This window comes from Momordica charantia, assembly GCF_013281855.1.
Source record: "Momordica charantia cultivar OHB3-1 chromosome 2 unlocalized genomic scaffold, Mcharantia_2.0 BLBB01000002.1, whole genome shotgun sequence".
NCBI classification, from domain to species: domain Eukaryota; kingdom Viridiplantae; phylum Streptophyta; class Magnoliopsida; order Cucurbitales; family Cucurbitaceae; genus Momordica; species Momordica charantia.
The window spans coordinates 80,201-106,734 of record NW_028275160.1 but is presented as its reverse complement, the minus strand read 5'-3'; the positions used below and the strand labels follow the sequence as shown (position 1 = coordinate 106,734).

At 37.4% G+C, this 26,534-nt stretch overlaps 2 protein-coding genes across 3 annotated transcripts; one reads left to right on the top strand and one right to left on the bottom strand.

The window, feature by feature from the left end:
* Positions 1-390: 390 nt before the first annotated feature.
* LOC111021272 (E3 ubiquitin-protein ligase SIRP1) lies at positions 391-2,640 on the bottom strand. Its single transcript, XM_022298164.2, has 2 exons — positions 2,363-2,640; positions 391-1,752 (listed from the first exon to the last, which is right to left on the bottom strand). The coding sequence occupies exon 2, from the start codon at positions 1,686-1,688 to the stop codon at positions 564-566; it is 1,125 nt and encodes a 374-aa protein (XP_022153856.1). The 5' UTR covers positions 1,689-1,752; positions 2,363-2,640; the 3' UTR covers positions 391-563.
* Positions 2,641-3,566: 926 nt separating this feature from the next.
* Positions 3,567-25,959, top strand: LOC111021187 (uncharacterized). 2 transcript variants are annotated; one of them, XM_088120520.1, is made up of 9 exons: positions 3,568-3,799; positions 4,058-4,192; positions 6,928-7,030; positions 7,213-7,272; positions 19,290-19,349; positions 19,430-19,621; positions 19,708-19,819; positions 19,933-20,150; positions 25,612-25,959. In XM_088120520.1, exons 2-9 carry the CDS (start codon positions 4,062-4,064, stop codon positions 25,702-25,704), a joined length of 969 nt encoding a protein of 322 aa, XP_087976646.1. In that variant the 5' UTR covers positions 3,568-3,799; positions 4,058-4,061; the 3' UTR covers positions 25,705-25,959. The 2 variants fall into 2 exon arrangements, with proteins under 2 accessions (XP_087976647.1, XP_087976646.1); XM_088120521.1 differs by lacking the exon at positions 7,213-7,272 and having other exon boundaries at positions 3,567-3,799.
* The last annotated feature ends 575 nt before the right edge of the window (positions 25,960-26,534 follow it).

The following is a 26,534-nucleotide window of genomic DNA, read 5'->3' as shown; positions in this document are numbered from 1 at the left end:
CTTTCAAATTCAATTTTCTTTCAACATAATTTACTCATTAATGATGCAAAATAATATTAGGAAATTTTCCCTAAGCACAAGTTTGTATTCCTATATATTTCATAATAAAGAATTATTGTTGTGCGTTGCATGACAAGCTTATTGTATCCTCCTTGTCTTAAACTTTAAAAAAAATGAAATTAATTTAGCATATTGCCTTGCAAAGTGCAATTTCTGAATTACAAGCTTGTGGTGTGAGTCTACAGTGATCTGCCTATTTATTTTACATCACCAATGTTTGGGAGTGATTTTGGTGAAACCCTGCCCCGGTATAGAATTAAAATTTAAAACAAAATCCCAAGCCATATCGCTAGGATGGTGATTAAAGATGGCAAAAAAGAAGAATGGTGATTAAAGAAAGCAGCGGTGAATTCCTGTTCTAAGGGTAGGACTCGGAGTCAGAGGCAAAAACATCTGTATAGTAAAGTATAAGACAAACATATACATACATACATACATACAGATTACAGATTGATTCAGCAGGCAGAAGCAGGAGCAGGACATGAAACAAGTTGATACTATGATCAAATGGAACTCTCATCCCTTTGAGAGTCACTTGTACTTGCTCCAGCTGCATTTTCCCAGGAGTTTCCACCTCCACCTCCACCTCCACCTCCACCTTGCGAAGAAAACAAACCATTGAAGGGCCATGGAAACGGAAACCTTCTCCCAGATGCATTTCTGCCATCCACGCCTGCCTCGATGTCACCACTGCCACCACCATTAACATTAAGGTCACCCATGAACCTAGCAGCAGACCCAGACCCAGACCCACCATCCATATCCCGCTTAGATTCATCCGCAGGCAATTGATGCCTACAAACTGGGCAAGAACTATGCAGCTCCAGCCACGGCATAATACACCCAGTATGAAACTTATGCTTACACGGCATCTCCTTGGCTTCTGCGTTAACCTCAAAATCATCCAAACACACCGAACACTGCAAACTATCCTCAACCCTCACCGTGGGCAGCGCATCCACTGCCTCCCTCTGTGCTGGTGGAGTCCCATATCTATTGGGATCATTCTCGGCTAGATATTGCAATAACAAATCTAAACCAGGTCCAACGAAATAATCACCCAGCGACCCCATGGGGTTTTGATCCACAGTGTGACCTCCTTGAACTACAATGGTTTGATTGAAAGGATTTATAAGAATGACCCGCTCTCTTTCTCTTTCTCTTTCTCTTTCTCTGTTCCTGTCTCCTTCATAGTTCTCTGATTCAGTTGCCATTCCAGCTCTGATACCTTGGAGCAACTGTAAAATGGTAGCTGAACTTCTCCTCCTCCTAATGATTGAATCAAGCTCTCGGTCCAACTCAGTAGCCTCAGTAGTCACACGATGCCCATGCCCCTCCCCATCATCATTCTCATTCTCCTCCTCATCCTCATCAAACTCTAGATGCCTCATTCTACGCCGCCCACGGGAATTTCCCATCATGCCAAGCAAGATCGGGGCCCAAAGGGACAAAGCTCGCTCCGATCCAAAATCGGATTCAAGCTCATTATTGTCACTCGAAATACCGTTACCTATCTCTTCAACAAACCCACTACGGCAGAAGGGGCATTTAATTTCCACGTCAAAGATGGGATTCACCATTTGAGAACACATGTGACACCAATATCTTGTTGGAATTGACTCCTCCATCCTCGTTTTGCTTGTTTCACCGCTATCCTCCCGCAACAAACCACAGCTTCCGCTATTATATTTTCTGAAACAGATGAAGAAAAAAGAATATGATGACCACAAATCATTTGTATCTCATATCGGGAGAGAAAAAAAAAAGAGGAAATCCATCAGATGTCATGTGGAATGCGCAAAATTTTGGTAAATTCTACAGATCCAGTGAATAGTTCAGATCCCAGATCTCCCGGGTAAACCATAAAAAAAAGGGCGAGGAAGCAAAAAGGGGATGGGGGAAAAGAGCGATAGAGTCGCAGCATCGTGTTTGATCGGCACACAGACCCAAAATATGTCCTCGGCATTGGACGAACCGATAGCCAGATATTCAAATGAGGAAACCCAGAAGAGAATGGAAGGTGGAAATTGAGAATATGGTTACCAGAAAGATATAAACAGAAACAGGTAAGGAAAGGGAACCCAGTAAAGAGAAGATTTGAGGAGGTTGGAAGAAGGTGGTCTGGAGATTGATGCCTGCAGCTGCAAATTTGGGATGGGTAACAATAATGGAAACTAATAGTTGTTATTTCCAGAAGGAGAGATATCGTGAATTAGCATAAACCAGAAGGAAAAGATTAACACGAACTAAGATGGAGCAGAAGTAAAATAATAAAATAATAAAAGGAGGCAAGAGGAATTACTTGAAATCCAAGGCGAAAAAACCCCAGGAGAATCTGGTAAGAGGTATTTCAGGAATCTGTGCGTTTGATTCGATAGAAAACAGCGAATTGGGTGGGAAAATGGAGGATGGGGGGAACAAGAGGGAGGGGCCAGAGGGTGTAAGCGATGAGAGAGAGAGAATTGAACAAACAATGAAACGAAGAAGGGACAAAATTAAAAATAAATAATAATAACAAAAACCCCTCTCTCTCTCTCCTTTGAAGTGAAGGAGGACAACCCGCGGCTTCCTATCCGCTTCTTTAAACTCTCTCTCTCTCTCTCTCTCTCCCCTTTTATTGCATTTATTTTACTATTTCATTTATCATCTAATTATTCTTTCCTAAGATAATTATGTGTCCCTCCGTTGCCATCTGCCACACCCACACCCACACCCACTCACTGAGATAAAAACGTCCCGACATTTACCACAACTTTTCCTTTTCAACCATTGCTGGAATAGAGAGTCATCCATTTTAAGATAATAACCAATGTCTAATCTATTATTTGAGTTATGCTTAGATAACTAAACCACATCTATGTCTTTGTTTATGTTTTTTATCCTTTAATTTCACCTATTATTTGAGTTATGCTTGGATAACTAAACCACACCTATGTCTTTGTTTATGCTTTTTCTCCTTTAATTTCACTTAGTATTTTTTTTGGTCCATTACACTTTTAAGTTCTTGAGATTTAAACTTAGTTGTTATTTGTCAATCTAGTATAGCTACTCCATTTACCTTCAACTAAAAGTAGTAAGTTCGAATCCTCACTTTCACATATTGTACTCAATTTTTTTTAACTATTATTTAGTTTAATATGTTTCGCATATTTGAGATTTAGATTTAGTTTCTATTTGGTCTCTCAAATTTAAAAAAATGATACTTTTGGTATTTCTTAAACCTCAATCACCCGATAGAAATCAAATCCAATCCAAGTATCTAGGATCAAAATTGTCAATTTTGAAATGAGAGATTAAATCTAAACCCCAATAACAAAAATATAATTTATTTTGAGTTTGAGGATTTCGAACTCCAACCTTCAGGAAATTAGTAGACACTATTTATTGTTGAGTTATTGAAAGTTTATGGAATAAATTTCTTTATTGAAAATTCGAAACTAAACGTATATTTGAACGGAAAAAAAAAGCACTACTTTATTTTCATAAAAGAAAGGATCACTAATTGATTGGCCTGGGCAGGAAAGAAAGGAAAGGAGAAAAAAAAAAGGACTAAAGAGAATATTACACCTTTTTACAAAATTGGTCCATTGGGGTGTCGTCGCTATAATATCGGGTGTGTTTGCTTTCTGATCCGCTGCCCCGAAGAGATCACCGTGATAAATCCTTTCTATTACACATCCAGTGTCGAGAAGCGACCACAGGAAGGGTTACTCATAAATACTTCGGTATTGATTATCTGGTAAGCAGACTAATTTCATTTGGAATCTCTTTCCCATGACATTTACATGTTTTGTTTTTAACTTTTTTATGTGTTATTTTAAATCGATCTCGTTGTCTCAAGGGCAAATTCTTGATTTGAAAATTTTGAAGTTCAGATCTGTTGAATTACCCATGGTTCCGGTATATGAATTTCAGCTGCCAAATAGATCTCGTCTAGTAAATTATATATATATTTTTTCCGAACTTACCTTTTTCTCTTGTTGATGTGGAGAAACAGAGAGATGAAGAAGGTGGACGTGCCTATGGTGGGTTTGCTTCTTGTTGTTATCCAGGTTGCAGCGACATTTGAACCCATATCATCTTTGCCATCCACTGTTCCTGCATTCCTCTGGTCTCCTCACCATCGCAATGAGTACGCGGCTTGATTTCCCATGTTTCTTTTATGCCACATGTGGCATTTTGTGTGTATCAACACGTGAGTGACGAATAAATTAAGTTTATCTTTAGGTACGAAAGAGATTCTTGGGCTACCTACGTCAGGATCAATGTCTTCGTTCTTGCATCAACCGTCTCTAACTTTTTGAGGCCCTTTAATTACTTTTTGGAAGAATCCTTGTTTCGTTATTTGCGCTGTTGCTGGATTTTCCTAGAAGGTGAATAATTGGCAGCTTGAGTGGTTGAGGAGTTCGTTTAAGAGCTGAATAGCTTGTAAAACTAATGTTCACATGATACTGCTGCTAGTTTGGCTGGTATTGCATAGTATAAACACTACATAGCGAAGCTACCTAGGGATAGTTAGCGATTTTTTTCTCTTCTCTTCTTTTTCTCTGGGAAAGAAATCTCCTTTATTAATCTAAACCATTTTCTTTCGTTCATCGAAGCAATATCTGGTCTAAAGATTAACAGAGGTAAGAGTTCTTTGCTTGGGGTTAGCTGTGAGCCTTTGATAGCTCCAAATTTTCTTATTGGGCTTCCCAGGTGGGGTGTGAGGTCCAAGCTTTCCCCTCCTCTTACCTTGGGCTCCCTTTAGGTCATAATTCAAATAGTTTGTTTTTTCGGACTTCAGTTTCAAAAGCCCCTTTCTTATCAATAGGAGGGAGAATCACTCTTATTGAATCAGTATTAAGAAGGATTTCGATTTATTTCCTGTCTCTATTTAAAGCCCTAGTGTCCGTTTGAACAATTTGGAGAAGATCACAAGGGATTTTTTGTGGGAGGGGTGGATGAAGGGGGAGGTTCTCATTTGGTTAATTGGCACACTGTTTTGAAAGTAAATATGGGTCGCATCCTTTTGTTTGGGTCTCAGATAGTGGTCCTAGGACTTCTGGTAAGTGCTCTTGGAAGACTATCTCCTCTATTTTTCCCATCTTCTCTCGGTTTGTTTTTTCTTGCTTTCGAGGGTGGTACTGAAACCTATTTCTAGAAAGATTTTTTGGGGGTGACAAGCCCCTTTGCCTCCTATTCCCTTGCATTTATACCACCTTTTGAGGATGAGGCTGCATTTAGTGGCCCCTGTTTTGGGCTCATGGGGAAATTATCCTTCCATTTCTTTGGGTCTCTGTCATACTTTGATGGGTAGGGAGGCGTGGGAGGTTACTGCTTTGCTTGCTTTGATAGGGGATGCCCATTTTTTGTAAGGGAGGAAAGACATTACGTCTTGGTCCCAAACCTGTCATTGGGTTTCACTTGTAGTTTCTTTTTTCAGCTTCGGAGTGCTCCGTCCCTCCCCCTTGACACCTCATTTTTCCTCCCTTTGGAAGGTAAATATTCTGAAGAAGGTTAAGTTTTTTGCTTGGCAAGTTTTACATGGGAAAGTTAATACCATGGGCCGTATTCAGAGACATTCTTCATTGTTGGGGCCGCCTCAGTGGTGTGTCATCTGCAAAAATGCTTAGGAGGATCTTAATCATGTTTTGTGGAGTTGTCAGTTTGTTTAACTTATTTGGAATTGGTTTTTAAAGGTTTTTGGAGTCTCTTTTACGGGCAATAGGAATTGTAGGGCTTTGTTGGAGGAGGTGTGGTTCCTGCCATTTCGGGATAGAGCGATCCTGTTATGGCAGGCTTGGTTTTTTGTCAACTTGTGGGGTGCTTGGTGTGAAAGGAATAAATTTTCTTTTTTAGGGGAGTTGAGCTCCCGTTATGGGAGGCTTGGTTTTTGTCATCTTGTGGGGTGCTTGGTGTGAAAGGAATAAAATTTTTTTTAGGGGAGTAGAGAGGTATTGGGAGAGGTTTGGGAGCTGGTTAGATTCAATACCTCTCTTTGGGTTTCGGTGTCTAAATTCTTTTGTAATTATCAGTTAGGTGTCATTCTTTTGGATTGAGGTTCGATCTTATAGGTTGCTCCCCTTTTGTCGGGCTTGTTTTTTGTATGCCTCTTGTTTATTCTTTCATTTTCTCTCAATGATTATGATTATAGTTTATTTCTCATTCTGTTGAATTGGAGTCTATTTTTGTAATTTTCATTTTCGCATTTTGTTATGGGTTGCTTTTTGGGTGTTTTTTTTTGCTCATGTGTATTTTTTCAATCATCCTAAATTAACATTGTTCTTTCTATCAAAAAAAAAAAAAAAAATTTAGTCCTACTTTGAAAATATTATAAAAGGAATTTTATGCCTAATAGATCCATGAGGTTAAATTTGTGAGTTTACTCTTATTCCATCATATTATTGACTTGACTTAAATTAACCTACGTAATTTTTAAATATGATAATCATCATGTACATGAGTATTAAACCGACAAAATTAATGACAATGACCTATTATTACACAAAATTGACAATTTTAGGATTTATTAGAATCTTTTTGAAATGCATGGAGTAATTATACATAAGCTTGAAAGTTTAAGGATATAGCAAAGAAAATTTAGTGTACAAAGACTAAATAAACACAACTTTCAAAATTCAAATACCAAGCTTGTAATTTAGTTTCTTTCATCTTCTCATCAGTTGATTTGGTTAGTTTTTTCTACCCACTGATTATTCTTGTTAATTATATTTTATTAGGAATGAACTGGTCTATTTTTTCTCCATCTTGTTTTTTGGTTTTTTTTTTTTGGGGGGGGGGGGGCGGCGTTGAAGAATAGACGTGTTATATTCGTTGTGTCGTTGTTCCTTGCATGATTTAATAGTTTGTATTGTGTGTCTGCAGGATTTCAAACAACATCCTAGAGAAATCTGTTAATTATCAGACTATTTCTCCACGGGAGCTGGCAAAGTCTGTTCTATATGAAGGGGGCTGGTCAAATATTCTGGTGTTTGTTACATTTCAAATCTTGTTATAGAGTTCTCTATCATTAGATTTCCAAAATGACCTCCCATGCACTTTTTTTTTTAATCTTTTAAAAGGCTAGCTTTTTGGGCTTTTCGTATATTCTATTTTAATTTTTGATTAATTTCCTCATATTTATATATTATTCATTGTTTAACTCTTTAGTGCACGAGGAAGAAAGTAGAGCAGCAAGTGGATCTTGCAATAGTCTTTGTTGGCTCAGAGGTAGGAATATACAGATTTTGAGATCTACCACCCTTCATCTTGTAATTTTTCTTTTTTTTTTTGTGAACTTGTCTGGTCTATTTCATCTTTCATTGTATTTTATCTCAGGGAAAATTATCCTTTTGGACCTGAGGTTTCACTAATAAGTCACGTTGGTCCCTGAGTTTCGAAAAGCATTATTTTAGCTCCCCGGGTTATAAGAAATGGGTTTAAAATGTCACTGGAATAACAAAACCTTACCTAACTAGACGAAAAGTTGATGTGGCAAGCCGATAGGGCAAAAAAAAGTGACATGGCATATATAAGGAAAATCTCTCTCCTATGGGTTAGGTCACTGTCTCTCTCTCCTATGGGCTAGGTCACTGTCTCTCTCTCCTCGCTTCACCTTTCTCCCTCCTCCACTCCTCTTTCCCATCGCCTCTCTTCTCTCTCGTCGGTTCCCTTTCCCTTCCATTACCCTCCCCTTCAGAATCCATTGACACACCCACCAAAATCCAGATGAGTGAAGATGGAGGAGAGAGAAATTAGCTCCCGCCCTTTGCTGAGAAGATGAAAAATAGAGCTCAATCTTAGCTTTTCTTCCTCTTAGATGGAATCCATGCTGCCTTATGTGAATCTCTCATTTTCCTTTGCCTCATTTGCCATGGACAAATAAAACTCACTTCACCTCTCTCTCCATTCCTTTCACCAACCTCTGTTTCTCAAGCCCTATTGCCTGATGAGGTCATCTGCTTCCTTTGCAAACCTCTTTTAAGTTATTACGCTAATGGGAAGTTCTTTGGGGCTATCTTGGTTTGATATATAAACTCTTATAAATTTACTTTATCTTTCTCATGATTTTTTTTGGATGTAAGAAGGCAATAGACCTCCAGTCGTGGAATTTGGAAAGATATGAGGAAGAATCCCATGTGAAAGATTTAATGAGAAGAACTTGTCCTCTCCGATCTTTGTGTAGATACTTATGTTAAAGCTTTTTTTCCCTCTTCTAAACAAGTAGAATTTATGATAGATCTCAAGACATTGAATATAGTTTGGAGCCTTTATAACTCATTTCTAATTTTGCTATAAAATTTTCTGCTTTCTGTTTTTTATTTTCTTTCACTCCCTTGGGAATTTGTATTCTTGAACAATTTTTGTTCCTTTTCATTTATCAATGAAAAGTTCGTATCTTGTTAAAAAAAAATGATAGATCTCAAGACTGAAAAGAGAGCATAGCAAAATAGTTGTATTAAGTTTGTAAAGTATGTATGCCCCAAAGGGATAGATCGGTTGGGAAGGGCTTGGGGTCTCTTGGTCATACTGGCTTAGAGGTCATACTGTCTTAGAGGTCTCTAGTTCGAACCTTTTGGTGAGCTTAATACCAAAAGCCCTTGATTTCTCCTGGGTTCCGACCTTGAGGCGCGGATATAGTTTAGTGGTAAAATTGCGATTCGTTATGAGTTTGTAAGACCACGACTGGTCCTGAAAGGAATGAATGGAAAAAGTAGCATGTCGTATCAGTTAGAAATTTTGATATTTTGATATTTGTTGGAGTGCGGGTGCCCCTAGGTATAGGGGAGCAAAGCTCCGACTCCCAGTTATCCAAAAAAAAAAAAAATCTGTAAAGTAGGTATGATACTATCCAAGCTTTTGATTGATCTAGGATTCTACCTTCAAGAGTTTTCACTTTAGAACATTATTCAATTGTTGTTTGGGTCGAGTTTGCCTCCAAAATCTAGTCTTCTTTGGGTTAATGACTTCAAAGCTATTCTATCCGAGTTATGGTTCGAAAGAAATCAAAGGGTGTTTGAAGGAAAAAGTAGGTCACCACTTGAAAGCTTCAACCTTGCTAAGTTCAAAGCTTCTCAATAGTGTGCTCTCTCCGATTTATTTGTTAACTCTCCTAGTACTAATTGAGAGGTTTTTTTTTTTCTTCTAATTGGGAGACATTTATAACTCCACATTAGTTGTGATTCTTATTTGTGTTGGTTACTCTTTCTTTTGCTTTCATTTTTCTCTCTCACTCCTCCGGGAGTTTGTATCTTTGAACAATTTTTGTTCCTTTTCATACATCAATGAAAAGGCTGGATCTTGTTAAAAAAAAAGAGTTTTCACTTTAGAAAATAAAAAACCCACGTCGCCCCACTCTTTGATTTTGGACCAAATTGAGTTTTCGATTTGGCATCTCTTCTAATCAACCTCCTTCTTGTCCCACCATAGTGTTTCTTCTTCTCTTCTTTTGGGTTATATGGGTTTTTGGCGAAATAGGCATTTTTTTGGGGGTACTTGTTGTTTCTAGAGTTTGAGAGAGAAAAAATAGAAAGAGAAGAGAGATGGGTACATGGCGACGGGGAGGGGAAGGAGGGAGGATGACCTATGGGAGGGAATAAGGGTGACGAGGAAAGGGGAATAGAGGAGATAAAGGTGAAGAAAGGAGGAGGGGGGAGAGATAATGACAAGAAGGATGGAGATTTTTCTTTTAGGATAAAATATAATTTATAACCATTTTTCTTGGGAGCTTGGTAAAAAATACTCTGTTCTCTCTCCTCTCTCTTCCTTCCCTCCTTTTCCTTTCGGTCTCTCTTTTGCTGTTAGTTTCCGATTTAGCCTGACTCTAGTTTGATCTTAGTCTTATCGTTCGTGTTTCATTATGGGTTTTCATAATGGAAATCAGTAGTTGTTGTATTGATGGTTCCTTCTTCTGTATTTGGGCTGAGAATGATATGTTCATGGTCGAGGATGTGACAAGGAAAACTGTGATATCCTTGCACTGTTCTCAATTTTTATGGCTCGAAAATCACATGTTGGAAGTTAATCAGCAATCGATACCAGATTCCTTATTCTTCCGGTTACGTGATGATCTTGGGCAATTTGGTTCTTAGAATGGGTGGTATGGCCTTCTACGAGTGGAAGGAAGAGAGTACTTGTCCCTGTTGGATCGAAAAGTGATGGTTGGCAAGTATTTTGGAAGATGTTGAAAACTTTCTCTATCAGGTTTACATAAGTTCAAGCTTTGAAGATGGTAAGGAATGATCGAAACTCTACTGTGCAGAATGCTGCTGAAGTAGGGAAACAGCTTCACCAGGGGTTTACGGAAATGATAGAAAGATTTGTCCTGCAGTCGACCCCTAAAGATGGAAGGTCTTATGCCGATGTGGTTGCTGGAAAATGTGAGTTAGAGCCTGCAAAGGCCGCATGCATTATTAGAAGGATGTCTAAAGTTGACAAAGGTCAAGTTTATTGGGTTCAAAAAGAAGAAGTGCCGGAGTTAGATTGGAATCGCCTTATGGTGGTTTCTAAGGGGTGTGCACATGACGATTGGAATGCGATTTCCAAGGCTTTAAAAGAAAAATTCTCTCTTGACTGTGTAATAAGTTCTCAAACCCTGTGAGCTATCTGGAAACTGGAGAAAGATAGGAAAATTTCATATTAAACTTGAAATGTGAAGCCCTTACCTGCATAATAGAAAAGAGTTTATTCATGGATATGGTGGTTGGTTAACCATTAAGGACTTTCCATTGTATCACTGGACTCGCTCTACTTTTGAAGCTATTGGAATAAAATTAGGTGGGTTGCTGAAAATGTCTTCAAAGACTCTTAATATGTTGGAAGCAGAAGACGATTACATTAAAGTTCAACCGAATTTCTGTGGCTTAATTTCGGCCATGGCGACCATTTGCTGATGAGAAGTTTGGATCCTTTGAGATTAGGGTTTCAGCCAATAGGCCTCCATAGCCAGTTGTTAGCATGGATCTTGAATCTCTTTCAAACCCTCTGGACATTGAAAGATGTAGAAGGATGTTGGAAGATGAATAGTCGGATCCTCTAAAGATTGATATGGTAGACGAAGGGTCCCGGGGGATGGAAATAATCTTAAATAAGGAAATCGAAATAGAATTCGAGGCGGTTGATTGCAAACTGGGGCATACAACTGGGGAATTAATTCTTGCAGGGAAAAAGGCGGCATTAATTATGAAAGGGCCGAGCCTAATACAGAGATGTCCCTTGATCTTCAAAAGGAGGAAGGAGCGATTCCGGCTGGTCTCTTAGAAAATCCTTCTGACTTTGATAGGAAGGATGTTTATTTTGGAAAGAGAACAGAACAAGGTGAGATTTTTTCGAATTCTCTTGGATTTCAGAAGGAAATTAATAGCAACAGTTTTTATGGGCTTTCTAAAAAGGAATCTGAAAAGATAGAGAAGATATGCAAACAGAGTGATACGTTATCCTCTCATAATTCGGAAGGAGGAGGCGAAAGATCTTCAATTAACAAATTCGAGGCAAAATTAACGGAGAATACTAAAAAAGATCCCTTGTTTCTAGCAACAGTTAAGGACATTTCATCAGAGGAAATTAATAAGACAGTTGGGCAAAAAGGAGGGAAATTAATTGCGCCTTTTCCTCTTCATTATACTAGGCAAAAATCTATCTGTCTCCCTCCGAAAGGATTGGTCTCAAAAGATTTGAAAGATATTCCTTGCTCAAATCTCCTCAAATCATTTGAAACCGTTGGTGATAAAAAGAATAGTAATTATGATGATGGTGGTCTCGTAAATCAAGCAAAGCCTGGTGTGATTTATTCTTTTAATCCCCTGGCCAATTTAACACCGAAGAAAGATCTAATTTCAGATTATGAAGAGGATTTTGAAGTCAGTATTAGTAGTCCTGACGTCACACCGTTTGAAGATCATCAGCAAGAGTTCTTAAGTAATTCAGGGGAATTCTCCTTTGGAGAAGTATTGTACAATATTTTCGGGTTGGAAGAAGAAGCCTCAACTGACACAATAAGGCCTACGTCTGATAAGCTGCCTCAACTAGAAGAAGAGTTTAATAAGAAGAGTTCAATTCCTTCTCCTAGTGATACGTCAATCCCATATGTTCCCCCTTCTTTAATTCGGTTGGTCTCACACTTGCTCCAACCCTTGATCCTCAATGAAAATCCTTTCGTGGAATGTTCGTGGCCTCAATGATTATAAAAAACGTTTGAAGATTAAGAAGTTTATTCAGAAACAATGTCCTGATATTCTCCTATTACAAGAAACGAAACTACAACATACTGATGAAACCATTATAAAATCCCTCTAGAGTTCAAGGGACATTGGCTGGACTCAGTTAGACTCTGTTGGAACATCGGTGGGTGATTACTTTATGGGATGAGAGCAAGATTCAATTGCAGGAGATTCTTCATGGTGTTTTTTCAATCACTATCTCTTTTTGTAATATTCAGGATTTGTGTGTTACAAATGTCTATGGGTCAACAAATTATAAAGAAAGAAAGCTTCTTTGGAAAGAGCTCAAAGATGTTCAGGGGTTCGTTGATAGATTCTGGTGTGTGGGAGGATATTTTAATTTGACTCGGTGGATAGGGGACAGATCCTCCGGTGGAAGAATTTCAAAGGTGATGAGAGTTTTTAATTAAGTGATTGAAGCTTTAGAGATTGTTGAAATCTCTCTCTCTAATGGAAGCTACACATGGTCCAAGATGGAAAATGACAGTGTTCACTCGCTGATAGATAGATTCTGTGTGTCTGTCGATTGGGTCTCCCTTTTAAGCAAATCCAGAGTCTATAGGGCTGAAAGGATCACCTCAGATTGCTTTCCCATTTTTCTGGATGCAGGGGATTCAACTTGGGGGCCATGTCCCTTTCGGTTCTTTAATACATGGTTATCTGCCAAAGATTGTGTAAGTTTGATTGAATCTAAACTTTCTAATGATCACTTGTATGGATGAGAAGGTTATGTGATCTCTTCTAAGTTAAGGAATCTGAAATCTCACTCAAGCAATGGCACCATCAGAATGAGGCAGTCCGAAAGGCATTAGAGGATAAAATCATTGAGGAAATTAATCTGATCGATTTAAAGGCAGAAAGTTCAAAGTTAAATCAGGAGGAAGTTGGTAAAAGAAGTTTGCTGAGATAGAAGCTACTCGACTTATATATAAGTGAGGAAAGGATTCTAATTCAAAAATGCAAAATAAGATGGCTTCAGGAATTCAGTGCATATTTCACACTTGCAATTTGCTGATGATACACTCTTGTCTGACAAAGATAATGATGAAAATGCAGGCTGTTTTGTTTGACACAATTAAAGCCTTTGAATGGCTCTCGGGCTTGAAGGTTAATTGGGAGAAGTCTTCTCTAAGTGGAGTTAATATGAATATTTAGAAAATTCAGCAAATGGCTTCTAGATTTTGTTGCAAAGCTGAAAAGTTTCCGTTGTATTATTTGGATATGCCGTTAGGGGGTAATCCAAAGCATGATAATTTTTGGAGCCCTATTCAAGACAAGATCACGAAGAAGTTAGATCGATGGAAGCGATACCAACTTTCGAGGGGTGGAAGATTGACTCTGTCAATCGGTTCTTGAACATCTTCCATTATATTACTTTTCTCTCTTCAAGGTTCCTATGCGAATTTGCAAGCAAATGGAGAAAAGTGTTCGATCCTTTCTTTGGAGAGATTCGTTGAAAGGTTCAGTAAAACATTTAGTTAGGTGGGACATAACTTCTTTGATTCGTGAAGAAGGCGGTCTTGGCATTGGGAATTTTGCTAGAAGTTGCTTGCCAAGTGGGGGTGGCGTTATAGTGTTGAATCCAAGTTTATGGAGGCTGGTGGTGGCTAGTATTTATGGTTCTGATTTTGGTGGTTGGTGCACTTTGCCTAAGTTGGCTGGTTCAGGAAGAAGTCCTTGGAGGAACATATTCAAAGCATGGATGCAAGTGGAATCGTTTTCCTATTTAAAAATTTGGAATAGTGAAAGGAGTTTGTTTTGGCATCATCTTTGGGTGGGAGATGTATTGCTTAAAGATAGATTTCCAGCTATGTTTAGGATCTCTTCTAATCCTTTCTCAGGGAGTTTGTATCTTTGAACATTTTATGTTCCTTTTCATCTATCAATGAAAAGTTCGTTTCTTGTTCAAAAAAAAAAAAAAAATCCTTTCGTTGCCGCGGATGCTTGGGATAGCATTGGTTCTTCTTGGAGGCTGCCTACTAGGCGTTCTTTGAAGGATGACGAAGTCATTGAATTGACAAATCTTTTATCCTTGCTTTCTTCTATTTCCGTCAGTGATTTAGAAGATAATTGGGTATGGAGTTTGGAGGTCCCGGGCTTATTTTCTATCCGTTCGTTGAGTAAGTCCGAGCATCCGATCTCTAATATTCCTAAGGAAATTTTCTCTATCCTATGGATCTAAGAGAGTTAACTTTTTGGTTTGGATCCTTCTCATGGGCAAAGTTAACACTTCAGAGACGTTACAAAAGAAAATACCTAATACATTGATGCAGACATCGATATGTTTAATGTGCAAGGCAAATGGAAAATCCCAAAGACATGTCTTTTTTCATGTAGCTATGCGGAGGTTTGTTGGGAGAAGTTCTGATCAATGTTTGAAGTCTAATGGGTCTGGAGGTACCTCACATTATATTACAGCTTTTCATTGGTTTGCAAGCAAGCTCTAAAGCCAATTTGCTTTGGGCTTTTGGAATAAAAGCTCTCCTGTGGTTCGAAAGAAATCAAAGTGTCTTTGAAGGCAAGAATTTTTCTCCAATAGAGTGCTTCTTAATAGCCAAATCAAAGCCTCACAATGGCGTGTTTGTTCTGATCTCTTCTCTTCTTATTCTCCTAGTATGCTTTTTATGAATTGGGAGACATTTATAACTCCCCTCCCCTCTAATGATGGTTCTTTATGTTGATGGCTTTTTTATTTCTTTTATTTTAATTATTTCTTTTTTGTTCACTCCTATGGGAGTTTGTATCATTGAACAATATTGTTCCTTTTCATTCATCAATAAAAAGTTTGTATCTTGTTCAAAAAAAAAAAAACCATTTTTCAAACCTCAAGAACTAAAATATCTTTTTTTGAAACCTTAGGGACCAAATAAATACCCAACTCAAACCTTAGTGACCATTCAGATGTTCGTATCCTGAACAATTTTCTTTTTCATCTGTCAATAAAAAGTTATTTCTTGTCAGAAAAAAAAGGTCCGTGAACATTTGACCATTAATTGATGTAATTGAAAGATGACGTGATAGTTAATTAGTGATTAGTTATATTGACATGAAAATTTTAAATGAGTTAGCAAAAATGTGTATATTTTTTATATTTTTCTTTATGATGTGCCTTTTTTCTCTCTTCTCCTCCCCATTTCTTCTTTGTCGTCTATCTTCTAAAGTAGACTTTGTCGACGCTGCTGTCACTGACTTCCTCTGACATCCTCACTTGACTTCCCTTCTTTTCTATTTTGTTCAGAAAATCCCAAGTTCATATCTGAGAAATAGAGGTCATTCTCAAAAACTCCAAGTGGCATTTGGAGGAGGGTTTTGTTAGACGGAGGTCGTTCTTTTAATTCGTTGCTTTTGATGAGTAAAGGGAAACCCACTCGCATTTTCCTTGTTTCGACTTGATCAGCTGGAAAAAACTATAGATCCTTACCATAAGAAATTGAAAAGGAAATTTATTGAAATGAACACAGCAAAGAAGGATTACATTATCATGCTGCCTATTTGGGTCTATTTGGTAAAGTTTTTTTTAGTTGGTTTTAACTAATTAAAATTAGGAAAAATACACTTTTGGTCCCTGAGGTTTGCAGTAGGTGTCTATTTGGTCCCTGAAGTTTTAAAATTAACACTTTTGGTCCCTGAAGTTTGGATTATGTGTCTGTTTGGTCCCTAAAGTTTTAAAATGGACACTCTTGGTTCCTAAAATCTGGAAAATAGTTCTAAATAGTCCTTTGACTATTAGTTGACTCATGAAAACTATGACATGACATTCAACTTGTTGACTAGATTTATTGATATAAGATTTTTTAATGAATTGGCAAGGGTTTCTTTTTTTTTTTATTTTAAATTTTTTGGGCTTAGGTGGCATATGTCGCTATTTCCTTCCCAACCTTCACTTTCAATCTTTTCCTCTTCTTCCTTCTTCTCCTCCGGCAAGAGGAGGGAGCTCGACGATGAAAGGAACAAGATTCAATCTTAAGGAATCCCATCGAAGGTAAACCGTGTGAGAAAATTTCGTTCTCCTGAGCCAAGAATTAGTCTCTTCGTCCATTTTTTGGTTTCTTCTTCTCCTGCAATTTCTTGATGGAAACCTAAAAGATCTTGAAATTACAGAGGTCCTTGATTTTCTCCCCCTCCTGCTATAATCAATGAGACCCACAAATAATTAAGAGAGTTTTTCTGGATCGCTAAATCCAATTTTCTCCCACCAGGAAAACAATCGCCTTAAACCACAAAGCAACCGAGCCCTGTTTTAACACCAAACTTCCTTCTTCTGTTCTGTTTGTCCATCTTTCTTTTTTAATTTGGCTTCAAAGTCAAACTCCACCTTGAGTAAAAGCCTGGAAAATCCCACACAGAGATCCCCAATTAATAAATCCCCAACAGAAGAAAAAACAAAATCAAATGCTACAGAGAAGAAAAGATCCCTACAAAACCCCGAAACCACAAGAAAATCCCTAATTTGGTTTCTTCTCCTCCTCGCAATTTGCCGGAGGAGGAGAAGAAGGAAGAAGAGGAAAAGATTGAAAGGGAAGGTTGGGAAGGAAAGAGAGAGGTATGCCACCTAAGCCTAAAAAAAAACAAAACCATTGACAACTCATTAAAAAATCTTATATCAATAAATCTAGTCAGCAAGTTGAATGCCATGTCATAGTTTTCATGAGTCAACTAATAGTCAAAGGACTATTTAGAACTATTTTCCAAATTTTAGAGATCCATTTTAAAATTTCATTGACCAAATAGACACATAATCCAAACTTCAGGAACCAAAAGCGTTCATTTTGAAATTTCAAGGACCAAATAGACACTTACTGCAAACCTCAGGGACCAAAAGTGTATTTTTCCCAAAATTATTTCTCAATCATAGATATTATGTGTTTTTATGATATTACTTTAAATTCAATCACTAGAAAATTTGAGCTTTTTCTTGGAAATTTTGTTTCAAATTATTGCTCCAGTGATTTTGTTTGACCTTTTTTTTTTCTTTTTGTAGCCTCATTTGATCGTATTTTTTTTTTAATTATAGACATTTTCTTAGCGAAAAGAAGGGTGTTTCATGATCCTTTTAGGATGCATGGATGCAATCAATCAAGAAACTTGAGTCTTATTGCAACAAAATTTTTTGGCCAAACTTCAGGGGAAAAGGAAAAATTTTCTGGGTTATTGTGTACAGTTATGTGGAGCCTATGGGTGGAGAGAGATAGGAGATTTATTTAGTTCATCTATTGGCTTTTGGTAGAGATTAGATGCAATATTTTTTCCTCTACCTTTCGCATGGAAACCTCTTGAAGAGAGCTTATATATTACTAATTTACTCTCTATTTTTATTTTTATTTTTTCCATTTTAGAATTCATATTAATAGGAGAGTTTTTAGGAGGAGATTTATTCTCAATCTAAAGTTAATGAACATTTGTTTCATTTAAAAAACAAAAACTGTAGTATGACTTTTTGTACGTAGAGCTTTCAAAAGGACTTTAAGGACTTCTCAGTTGGAAAAGACCAGACACATATTTCCATTTGCAACAGATAAATATTTCCATTTACAATTTGCGGAAGATACACTTCTTTTATGGAAAGATGATGCCATGACGGAAAATGTATTCAACATGGTCAAAATTATTTTTGAAGATTCTTGGAGTGTTCAGGTGAACTGGGTCAAATCCTCAGTGTTTGGTGTAAATCTAAACTTGGAAAGTCTTCTGGAGGTGGCTCAAAAAGTGGGGTTTAAGTCTGAATGACTTCCCTTCTCGTACTTGCTCTACCTTTGGGGGAAATCCTTCGAAAATTTAGTTTTAGACACCTATTATTGAAAAAATTACAATATTTTTGGCTAGATTTTATTTCTGGAAGGAGCTCAAAAGTGTCCTTCCTAGGTTCTTAATCCAAGTATGTGTGTGCTATGTCCAAATACAGGCAAAGATCTCTTTCATGTGTTCTTCTAGTGTTCTTTTAGCAGTAAATTATGGGATTATGTGTTTTGAGGTTTTCAAGTTCTGGATGCTGCAGTAGAGAATAATATTGTGCAATTATTTGAAGGTGGATTCACAAAACGAGCAAACAGTTTTATGCGCTAGCGTGAACAAAGCATATCTTGGGGAATTTGGCTGAAAGGAATTTGAGATTACTGCCAGATAAGTACTCTAGCTAGGAGGATAGGATGTAATTAGCTAAAACTAAGAAACTACTTGGTTTTTTTTTTTTTTTTTTTCGAGTAAAGAAACGATTTCATTGATATGTGAAATATGAGAGGAAGATTACAAGAAAGCGGAGAACCCATAGATGGGTTACAAAAAAGCCCTCTAATTGGATAATAATGAAGCAAAACTATAATGATGAAAGATAGGAGAGCATTTACATCAAGTAACAAACAGCAAAACTATGAATTAAAAAAGGAGGTGATGAGAGCGTGCCCTAGCTTGAAAAATCTGCTAGTTTCTTTCTATCCATAAGGTCCAGAGAAGAGCCCAAATGAAGTGTAGCCAGATGCATCTTTTCTCATTATTGAGACGATGGCCAATGAGGGTAGACGCTAGCAATAAGGGCATATCAGTGGGGAGAGCGACTGACAAACCAAAGATGTTCAATATTCTAGTCCATATTTTGGTCGAGAACTCACGGGAGACGAAAATATGGCCAATAGATTCACTGTGCTGCTTGCAGAGAGGGCACCAATAAAGAGAAAGACACATGTAAGGCATTCTCCTTTGTAGCTTATCATGAGTGTTTAGTGCGAGATGGCTTGTTTCCCATCGGAAGAACTTGATCTTCTTAGGATAGGAGTCATTCCAAATGGCACAGTACAATGGTGAGGGGGATGCACAATACACTAGTGACTTTTGTAATTATCTATTTATGCAATTAACGTTGTTCTGTATATTTTTTTAGAACTATTTATTTGTTTGTACTCGGCTTATGATGCTAGTTTAAAAAGTCTTTTTTTCTTATGTTAACGTGCCAAGTGCCAATAGTTTTTGTACCATTCTGGATAATAGTTTGATGCAGTTTTATGTTGGTTTTGACGAGTCTTTTACTTTTCATAGTTGGAGTCAGATGTTATGTTGAGCAAGCACGTGGATCCAAATCTTTTGGACTTGCTTAAGGTGTGCAAAAGCAATTTGTTCTGTAAATTCTAAAATTGCACGTCTTTGTTTTAACTCTAAATCTAAGATCATTTTCGCAGGTCTCTTTTTCAAGGTCTAACTTTTCAATGTCATTCCCATATGTGGCTACACCGGAAATGGGTACAATCGATAATTTATTGGTCTCAGAGTTTAAAAAATCATGTGGGCATGACCTTGGAATCAACAATAGTGCTTTCTTGGAGTTGTGTTCTTTTGAGGATGAATCGTTCCAAAGACTGCACTCGATTAATGTAAATGTCTTCACATGATTAAAGTCATTGGTTTCCTTAGAAGATTTATAATATTTTTATGTAGTTTTTCTATATCAAATAAATAGGATTATATGGCTTCAAGAATGGAAAAGAAGCGGAAGGGAGAAACAGATTTGGTGGTTTTCTGTCATGGAGGTCCTTATTCTCCTAAAGAAGTCAATTCATGGACTTCTGAAAGTAGGTGGACCCATTTTACTCTTATCTTCAGATGGTTATTAGAATAAACAACATGATTGATGTTATGCTATAATGTTATAAAATTCTTGTTCTGAGTTTTGAAATTATTGTAGGCAAAACTTTGTTGGAGATAATGACTTCTGCAGAGCATGTTGGGGCAAAGTACGAAATTCTTTATGTATCTGATCCCTTTAGGTCTATTCGCCCTTCTTATATGAAGCTAGAAAGATTCATTGCTGAAGGTTCCTCTGGAGATGGATCAGTTGAATCAGCAAATTTCTGTGATGAAGTCTGCCAAATTAAATCATCTCTTCTCGAGGGTCTCTTAGTTGTGAGTCACTAACAGTTATTATGTGATGTTCTTGCTTTGCGATTTGTCTATTTTGGCCTCACCTTATATGAAAGTAGACACAATTGACTTATTTTAGCACGAAGTACTCATTTTATTGTGATAATCTAGACAGATAACATTTCGTTATAATTTAGCCAGATTCAAAACCTACCATAAAAACTGAAGTTATTAAAAAATTGCTCTGGGAAGCCTGGTTAGTTGTTGCAAGTTGAAACCATGTGGATAATTTACTCTGAATTTATAATATGTATTATGATAGTACTAGATAGCAAGTGATAATGGTGTTGTGTTGATATTGAAATTTATAAATAGGAGAGAATGATATGGTAAGATTTGTAATGTCCAAAAAAATAGAGCTAAAAGTAATTTCTCCCTTGTCAATTTTCTTATTGTTATTTTCTTTTTGGTCCCTCTTTTCGGATTTGTATTTTGAACTTTTGTTTCTTTTCATCTCTTCAATGAAAATTTAATTGTTTGAGTTGAATTGAGCTAAAATGACAGGAAAATTTATCACCCGGATAAGTAATCTCTTTAATGAAGACTACAATAGCACGGGCAATTTTTGGGGGTCGGAGCAAAATCCTTGTACTTTTATTGAAGTCTAGAAAGGAGAGAAATCTTCTTGGAGGATATGGATTTATAAGATGCCTTTACAAAAGTAGGGCTTCCAGGTAATTAATAAATGTACAAAAGTAGGGCTTCCAGGTAATTAATAAATGCATGGTAAGTTAAGAGAGGAAAAAACAAGAGTAGAAAAAGGTAGAAAGACCCAAATATTATCTCTTGTTCCTCCCTCCACAAACACCATCCCCCCCTCCCCCCGTCCTCAACTCATGTCCCTTAATAGAGTTCACTAGCAACCTCGACAACAATGGTTGCATCTGCAGATGTGGTTAGATGTGCAGTTCAGACAAGATCTTTATGCTTGAATTTGACCGGGAAAACGAACGAATCCTGCCTAGAAAAAGGGAGGAGTGACACTTTATAGCATTGCCCTTAATGAGTCTAAACTCACGGGGCTTCTTGACACTCTCTTTGACCTTGCCTTAAGCTCATCAGTCCACAAATGCTTTGAAAGTCAACCGTAAGGGAAATCACTATAGGGGTAGAAAGTTACAAACAAAGAGGAGTCTCCCATTTATAGTCCCTAAGGAAGGATGGACAACTTTATCCTCTTTCTCCATCCTCAAGTGCTCAAGCAAGAATATACTTTGAAGTTGATTGACACCAATTGTTCTTTTGCTGGAGTGGTCAACCAAAAACCTCTTGAAGAACCTCCAAATAAGTTGAATGGCCGTCCCCTCTCTATGGAATTAGAGAGCAACAAGATTTATTTATTTCAATATTAGATGGGATTCTACTCTTCTTGTTAATAGCCAGAACTTTCATGACGAGTGGCTCAAGATTTGTTCAAATTTTTAGGAATTAATTGGTGATAAGTTTATGCTAAATCCAATACTTTTCTGCCTTACAAAGTGGCATGAAATGGAACCATATTAATCATGGAAAAGTTTCTATTATTCCCTCTTATGGAGGTTGGGTAAAGATTCATAACTTATACTTTACAAGTGAAGTGAAGTAAATTTCTGCACATTGGAGAGTCACACGAAGGATTCATTCAATCCTCTGCTAAAACTAAATGGTTATGAGCATGATAAGGACAAAGGAAAACAAATTGTTTTAGCTTCTGACCTTGAGTCTTGCGAGCCTTGCGTAGAGAAAGCCTGGTCCTTCAAATTCCTATTTCTGACAGTAAGGCTAAAAGCCCAAAGCCAAAAAGCCTAAACCAATCATTTCTTATAATATTCTATCAGATGGCCACATGCCTTCAAAATCTCGTTCTGCCTCTAAAGTCTAAACCAAAAGAGAAAAAGAAATCAAGGAGGAAATCTCCCAGACTTGTCAAAGGGGGGGACGTTCCCTTTACCTATTAGGAGATAAAAGTGTTTTCTCTTCCTCTTCCAAGTTCTCCTGCTTTAGAGGAATTTGATTGAGCTACTTTGCTTGAATATGTGAGAACAGAGGAGCCAGGTCAAGATAATGAAGCCTCCAAATCCCATGTCCTCTCGGTTCATGGTTTAAAGTATCTTGATGAGGTGGAACATTGGTTTCCTGGATCCCATGTGGAATTGGCTCTTATCCATTTTTTATGCTCTTAAAGTTCTGGCTTGTTACTAAAGAAAAAACATGGAGATTTTCGTGCTTCTATAAAAAGGTTCAAAGCCAAAACACACAAGACAAGGAGGAAGGGTTAACGAGAGCTTCTGTCCTTGTGTATTATTTCATTGTATCTCAATGAAAGTTGATTTCTTCATTCAAAAAAAAAAAACAAAAAAAAAACAGCTATGAGTAACAAAGTGTTTCGAAAGACTTGGAGGGCTCCTGCATTTTATGAAATTCTTTCTTGGAATTTTAGAGGGTCAGGTGTCACTAGTAAGAGGTGTCTTGTGAATGTGTGCAGTTGCGGTGCCTTCCAAGAAACAAAATGTTGGAGTGGTGATAGAGTTCTATTAAATCTGTTTGGAGCTCCCATAACATGGGGTGGCTTGCCTAGGATGCGTGTGGAACCTCAAGGGATATTCTCTTCTTATGGGATGCGGCCTCTTTTTTGACTGTGGAGTTCCTTAGTTGGTGTTTTTTCTTTTCATTAAATTCCAACTTACTGAGATCATAATAGGTGATGGTGCCATCTGCAAGGAGTTGAGGCATCTTATATGTTCCTTCGCAGCCAAGGCTAAATGATGAAAATTTGCAGTTTTTGAATGAATTTGGATGGCTATTCTAGATGGAGAGGTCCTCATCTGAGCTAGATAATCCAGATATTTTAATAAGACGGTTCAAATTTTGACTCACATTCTTGACAGAGAGGGACTTCTGTGCGTTGGTTAAAACACTTCTTGACATTCTGGTAAAAAAAAAAGCTTGATCACAGATGGAATTCCAATGAAATCTTTGAAAATGATATCTGAGACTGATTCAGTTCTTGAACCAGGCAGTGAAAATGAGGTACAGACGGATGGTTGACTTACTCGTCCGCTATTCTGCATCTGGCATTGGTGATACAGAGATAAAGTACCTCTTTCCACCATATTCCAACTTACTGACAGTTTTTCTTATTGGATCATAAGGGTTTATGGGTCTAACTCTCAGCATGGCAGAGCTGCTTTTTGGTGGGAAATTGGAGCTGTTAGTGACTGCTGCTCAGGATGTTTGTTCATGGCGGACTTTAATATAATTTGATGGTCCTTTGGGAAGTCCTCTAATGGATGCTGTATTCAATTTCAATGAAAAGTTGGTGTTGGGAGAGTTAGGCCGGAGCAAGCTGAGGGGATGAGTTCTGTAGTTGAGGAGCATTATATGTTCTAGGGACAAGTCCATGTAGGTCTGGGAACTTTGCACATCCTCCTGAATTCAAGCATGTTAAAGAATATTACTTGGTTTGTTTCTCGAGATGGCTGAGGAATTGCGCTCGAGTGGCTGTCTTGGTGTGGCTGAGAAGCTCTACTAGATCTTCTAGATTTGGGTGGTGTGAGAGCATCTCATTTTCCATGGGCTTTCGAGGTTGGGCCAGGAGTTCAAGATTTTACCAACTGTTATCCATGACATATATGTACCAATTAGAGAGCTTTCTTGTAATCTATTGGTCTTTTGCCTTAGACTAATCACAGTGTTTTCAGGCGCACCTCAAGGCGACAAGCCCTTTGATCACCTTGAGGCGAGGGGCGATACAAAGGCGACTCCCGAGTGAAGCGAGGCGTACCTTAATAAATAAATAAAAATTATATATATAGTGCATACATTTATATAATAAACATAGTTTAAAAAATAAATACCAAAATAGTGTCATAGTAAATGTCAACAAGATACATAAAACAACCAAATTCAATAAGTTTAGTTAGAGACGGGAGCGGCGACAGTGATGGTCAGAGATGGGAGCGGACGATGGTCGGAGATTGAGGGTGGTGAAGGTGAATGTCGAGAGGCAGAGAGAATGGTTAAGGTCTGTGGACTGAGGTATTTTGCGAGGGAGAAAGGTTCTTTTAAGAAAAAACACATTAAAAATTAAAATATATATATATATATATATAGGCCAGGTCGCCTGGCCTCAGGCGAGAGGCGCACCGAGGCGAGCGCCCAATTGAAAGTGCTCGCCTGGGCACCTTGCAAGGTGCACTTGGGCGAAATCGCCTCGCCTCTCGCTTGAGGTGAGCGCCCGGGTGCGCCAACACTGGCCGATCATTTTTCTTTTTTGGGTAACAACACCATTTAAGCGGTTAGAAAGTCATTTGCCAATTCAGTGGAGGTATTGGCTTGGGGAACAAAAGGAAAAGAACATTTCTCCAGTTATGAAATATGGATTTGACATTTCTCGGGGGAAGAGAAATTGCTGCAAGCATGGGAATCCATGAATGGGCAATCTATGGACCAATCTCAAATGTTGCTCCCTTTGACATAAGGTAATTTCTGCAAGCATGGGCAATCCATGGACAAGTGGGTTTCCATCTTCCATGTTTTAATCGCAAAACACAGCAATGTGGGGATAAAATCTCTTGCACAGTTGAGGAAGCGTATAGCTGTCAATGGGTTTTACTTCGAAACAGTCTTTGATTATTTTAGTTTCTTAGATAAGAATTTAATTCATGTTTAATATATATATCTTTTTCAGAATTACAAAAGGAGATAGGCACTTTACATCCAATAAACATAAGGAAGACCTCATGACCAATTAGTTTGTCCACGGATAATGATTCTTTGTTTATGGAGGTAGTGAGACTAAAGCAAGGCATTTCTTTTTGTAGCTTCGTTATCAGGATTTAGGAATAGATTTGCATGTTATTTAGTTTATTATTTTCTGGACCAATCTTGTTTCATTGATCTCATCACCCCTGCCTCAACACACCACTTATAAAAGAAGGTTTTTTGTAACTGGTTTTCATCTGATTATACATGATTGGAAAGCCGCGATTGTATAGCTTTTTGGGGAGGGTTCTCTACCCTCCGCCATTAGTGTGTATTTCCTTTCTTTTGATGAATATATTCTCTTATGTTTCTTATCAAAAAAAAAAAAAAAAAGAAAAAAAAGAAATAATACCCCTTATTTCTCAGATAATTGCTTGTCAACAGAAGCAGTGGCATGCGATTATATTTGGCTTCATTTTGGTTTAGCTTCTTTCTGATGCTGCTGAATGTTACAAATTTTAGATGCAGCATTCCTGCCTTGAACTTTCAGGAAACTGAATTTTATCCATTTGGCTATTAATTTAGATAAAGCTCCAATTCCTTTTCACAAAACTTTGATCATATATATGCCTCTTTTGGCTATGAATTTCCTGCCTTGAACTTTGAGGAAACTGCACTATATCTATTCACTTCACGAGTCTGACTGTTTAAATGGGTTGTTATTCTGGCTTAAATTTATCTCCGGTTTCCATCTATGCAGGGGATCGTTTTGCTTATAATCCTAATATCAGGCCTTTGCTGTATGATGGGTATTGACACCCCAACGAGATTTGAGACACCTCAAGATTCTTAATCTACTTTTCTTATTGCATGGAGAGTAGTTGCCCAATTGTTTTGGTGATGTGTCCTTGAAGGGAGAGAGCTGATGATACCGTTGATTTGTCATACTAATGATTACGGTATTCTTTTTTATACTCGTTTACTTGTGGCATGGTTCTGGTATGTTCACTAGCTGATACTGGTGCTATGTATGAATTTTAAAGCATTTCAGTTTCTCTTTACATTATGCTATTTCATTGCAAGCAAGGAGGAAATAAAGATTCCATCATACTACCCTGCATCAAATTGAACAGATGGTTCCTCGTGTGTCATGGAATAAATGCAGTCCAGTGGCAGGTGAAAACAATGATTTGTAATTACACATTTTAATAACGTGCTTGGAAGTAAATAAAAATCGTATTTTTATTAGAATTAAAATTTTTTTGTTAGGCAATATATCCAGAAATATTTAAAATAGGATGTGGAATGAATGTTTTATATTATAATAAATTTTTTAATAACTTTTAATGTGTTATAATTTATATTACTGTTATGATATGTATTAGGAAAAATTCAAATTTTATCCGAACCTTTAATTTCATCTAATAAGTTAATAATACTGCCTATGTTACTCATCCACTGAATTAAATGCATTTTCACAGCTATTTTCAGTCTAGTAACGAAGACATTCTTGTATTTATTCACCCTTCAATATCTTGATGCACCTTCTCTTTTTCTGCCTAATGTGCCTTATAATCAAATCATATCTTTCTCACTACATTTCTTTGTGTTGGAAAGAGGAATCATAGATAAATTTAATGGAAATTTTCATTTTTGACCACTAAACTTTCAAGTTATATAGAT

Coding starts and splice junctions, on each gene's coding strand:
- LOC111021272 (XM_022298164.2), bottom strand. CDS start 1,688: ATGGAGGAGTCAATTCCAACAAGATATTGGTGTCACATGTGTTCTCAA.
- LOC111021187 (XM_088120520.1), top strand. CDS start 4,062: ATGAAGAAGGTGGACGTGCCTATGGTGGGTTTGCTTCTTGTTGTTATC. Junction 7,031..7,212: donor GGGGCTGGTCAAATATTCTG/GTGTTTGTTACA, acceptor TTAACTCTTTAG/TGCACGAGGAAGAAAGTAGA. Junction 7,273..19,289: donor TAGTCTTTGTTGGCTCAGAG/GTAGGAATATAC, acceptor TACTTTTCATAG/TTGGAGTCAGATGTTATGTT.